The sequence below is a fragment of the Protobothrops mucrosquamatus genome, unplaced genomic scaffold (assembly GCF_001527695.2).
Source record: "Protobothrops mucrosquamatus isolate PMUCROS unplaced genomic scaffold, P.Mucros_1.0 scaffold3055, whole genome shotgun sequence".
NCBI lineage: Eukaryota > Metazoa > Chordata > Lepidosauria > Squamata > Viperidae > Protobothrops > Protobothrops mucrosquamatus.
The window spans coordinates 62,276-65,916 of NW_015389067.1; the positions used below are offsets into that span (position 1 = coordinate 62,276).

The 3,641-nt window shown below is 57.9% G+C and overlaps 1 protein-coding gene across 1 annotated transcript in view; it reads left to right on the forward strand.

Annotated features, from left to right (window-relative positions):
- Nucleotides 1–3,641, forward strand: part of LOC107296967 (telomerase-binding protein EST1A-like) — a gene marked incomplete at its 3' end in the record, with an annotated part of 48,203 nt that overhangs the window by 24,172 nt on the left and 20,390 nt on the right. The window contains exon 9 of the mRNA XM_015826323.1: nucleotides 234–295. Within this exon, the coding sequence (XP_015681809.1) occupies nucleotides 234–295 (62 nt within the window). The remainder of the gene's footprint in view (nucleotides 1–233; nucleotides 296–3,641) is intronic.

Consider the following 3,641-nt stretch of genomic DNA (forward strand, 5'->3'; position numbering starts at 1 on the left):
CCGAAGGCCCGGGGGGGGGGGGCTGGAGGCCAGGCACGGCCGCTGGGTTCCCATCTGCCGTAGCCACCCCCCCCCCTCGGCCCTGGCCAGGTTCTCCGGCCACTCTGGGAGGCTGCTGGGCGTTCTTCGCAGGAAGAGGGAGGGAGGGAGGGGGCCTGGATTGTTTTCTCATCTTCTTCATCGTGTCCCCCCCCCTTTTCTCTCTCTCTCTCTCTCTCTCTTTTCCCATCCAGCTGAACAAAAGGTTCGTCCTGCGTTTTCTCCAGGCTCATGGGAAGCTGTTTACCAAGATTGGGTAAGGCTGCAGGATGTTTGTTTTGTTTCGCCTCCATTACCAGCCCTTCTGGAATCCAGTCCCCGGAGCAGCTGGGCTGGCGTTTGGAACGGAACGGAGGGCACAGGGTGGGATGCGAATGACCGGCCTCCTCCTCCTCCTCCTCCTCCTCCTCCGCTGCGGGGGGGGTCTGGGGGGAGATAGAGGGAGGGGGCGGGCTCTGCTCCTCAAGCTGGCTGGGCACTCTGCCTGGGGGAGCCGGCTCAGAGCAAAACCCCTCTTGTAGGACGGAGCCGGGAGGGACCTTGGAGGTCTTCTAGTCCGACCCCCTGCTCAAGCGGGAGGCCCTAGGCCAGGGGTGTCCAACCTTGTGAACTTGAAGACCTGTGGACTTCAACTCCCAGAATTCCCCAGCCAGCAAAGGAATTCTGGGAGTTGAAGTCCACAGGTCTTAAAGTGTCAGGACTCTCCTGAGCCCCCTCTGGCTCTCTCTCAGCAGCGTGCCCCCCCCCCTGCTTGTGGGTCCCAAGCCAGGGAGACGGCAAGTGCCCCACTTTCTCCCCTCCAAGTGGATTTATGGGCACGGTGGGGACTGCTGGCGGCCCCCTTCTGCTCAGTGCTGGGCCTGGGCTGTTCCTGAGCCTACCGCCCTTCAGCGCCTCAGGGCCCCCTAGATTCCCCATTGCCCGCCCCTTTTGTCTCTCTTCCCTCTCTCCTCTCTCTTTCCCTCTCTCTTCCCTCTCCTCCCTCTCTCCCCTCTCTCTTCTCTCTCTCCTTCCTCTCCTCCCTCCCTCTCCTCCCTCTCTCCCCTCTCTCTCGCTCCTCTCTCCTCTCCCTCCCTCTCTCCTCCCTTTCCCTTCTCTCCTCTCTCTTTCCTCTCTCTCTTCCCCCCTCTCTCTCCTCCCCTCCCCTCTCTCCTCTCTCTCCTCCCTCTCTCCTCTCTCTACTCCCTCTCTGTCTCTCCTCCCTCTCTCTTTTCCCTCTCTCCTCCCTCTCTCCTCTCTCTCTTCCCTCTCTCTTTCCTCTCTCTTCCCTCTCCTCCCTCCCTCCCCTCTCTCTCGCTCCTCTCTCCTCTCCCTCCCTCCTCCCTTTCCCCTCTGTCCTCTCTCTTCCCTCTCTCTCTTCCCCCTCTCTCTCTCCTCCCTCTCCCCTCTCTCCTCTCTCTCTCCTCTCTCCTCTCTCTCCTCCCTCTCTGTCTCTCCTCCCTCTCTCCTCTCTCTCTTCCCTCCCTCTGTCCTCTCTCTTCCCTCTCTCTCTCTCTGTCCTCCCTCTCTCCCCTCTTTCCTCCTCCCTCTCTCCTTCCTCCCTCTCTCCTCTCCTCTCTTCTCCCTCTCCCTCCCTCCTTTCTCTCTCTCTCTCTCTGAAACTTTTTTGGGGCCGCTTTTGCCATGCGCTGCATCAATGGGTCCTTCCTTCCCCCAGTCCTGGGGCTCCCCCATTCAGCCCCGAAGAGTCCTTCCCACCTTCTCCCTCTTCTGCCTGGTTTTGTTTATTTTTTTATTTCGGTTCACTGCACAGTCAGCCAGATGTTCAGGCTGGCTTTGGCCTTTCTGTCCACCTCCCGAGCCCTTCCCAAGGACCCCGGGATGGGCAGATGGGCTGGCTGGATGGGGTCAGAGGTCTCTTCGGAGGAGGTCAGCCGTTTCACGTAAAGCTGCCTTTTGCAATCGAGTGACTTTATTCTTATTGTTTATTAAATTTGCTTGCACCCCCCCCCCCATTTCACTGAAAGGCGATTCTGGGCAACTTACAACATCAAAAATAAAGTCATAACTATATACAGTATACCAGTGTATAAAATCACAATAAAATCACGGTGAAAATACAGATTATAACTAAAAGGAAGAGCTGGGGAGGAAAGGAGCAGATACGTCTCCCGGCACCCCTTTGCCCCCGTCTCCTCTGCTTGAGCCCCCCCCCCATCCTCTGGATTGCCCCTTTCTGCACCATTTGCAGCACCACAACCTCCTCCTTCAAATCCACCCAGTTCTAAACTTGGTTTCCCCAGAAATAAAACATAAACACACAACTGCCGCCGCAGCAGCAGCAGCGGCAACTTCCTTATCACTCTCAAAGGGCCCTTGCTTTTTTTTCAAAACCAGCGCAGTTCCTGGAAAAGGGATCCACCCCGATTCCAAGACCCCGTCGCTGCCTGTCCGGACCCCCCCCTTTCGTGTGGGGCTGGACATGGGGGTTTCTCACCCTGGGCCCCACTGGCTGCTTTGGGGGCTGTTTGCCGAATCCTGGGCAGAGATTCCCTTTTCGGTTTAGTCCCTCCGACAGGTTGGGGTCCTGAGCAAGCTTGGCCCTCTCACCCCGGTCAGTCTCGGCTTCGAAGGCCAGGTCCCAAACCGAGGGGCCTCCGCTTTGGAGAGCCCCCCCCCCCGGGCTGCCCCCTTCCTCTGCTTCCTGCCTCCGGCCCGGCTGTCACCGGGAGGGTTTGACGGTCCGAGCACCTGTGGCTGGCTGGAGGGGTCCCTCTTGACCCCTCGAAAGGACCAGAGTGGGGGGAGCATCTCTTCAGGGAAGCCCCCACCCCCATTTCCACAGCACAGCGCACCAGTCTCCATCTTGGATTGTGGTTCCCTGGCCTTCTTCTCAGTTGGGGTGTCAAGCTGATGGAGCTGACATAACCCTCCCTCCTTCCTCCCCTCCCTTTCTTAAAATTGAAGTTACGCTGGTATTTTCCAGTCCTCTGGAACAGATGTCTTGGCCTTAAAAAGGAGTTTATTTTTGTCAAGAGGATGGGGAGTCTCTTAAAAGCTTCAGGTGAAGGCCATCTGGGCCCTTCGCTTCCTTCCCTTCGGTCAGACGGGCTGGCAGCTCCTCCCCACCGGTTCTACTCCCTTCAGGCGTGGCCCGGCCCCTGCCAAGGGTTGGAGATGCCAGGGGCAGCTGTATTGCAGGCAGTCCTCGGCTTACAGCCGTTCCCTTAGTGACCGTTCAAAGTTACGAGGGCACTGGAAAAAGTGACGTGACTGGGTTTTTTTCCCACACTTAAGACCATCGCAGCGTCCCCGGGGCCGTGCGATTAAAATCCGGTCGACAGCTGCCTCGTATTTACGACGGTTGCAGGCGCGCGATCCCCTTTCGCGGCTTTCTGACCAGCAAAGTCAGCGTGGGGGAACCAGATTCGCTTAACAGCCGTGTGACTCGCTTAACAGCAGCAGCAGCGATTCGCTTAACAGCTGTGGCAACGGAGGTCGTAAAATGGGGCAAAACCCACTTCACAACCGCCTTGCTTAGCCACGGAAATGTTGGGCTCCGTTGTGGTCGTAAGCGGAGGACTCCCTGCACCATTCATGTTTTAAATGTAGAAATAAATAAGCCACAGCAGAACTCGGTTGGGGTCTTCAGTGCCCACCCC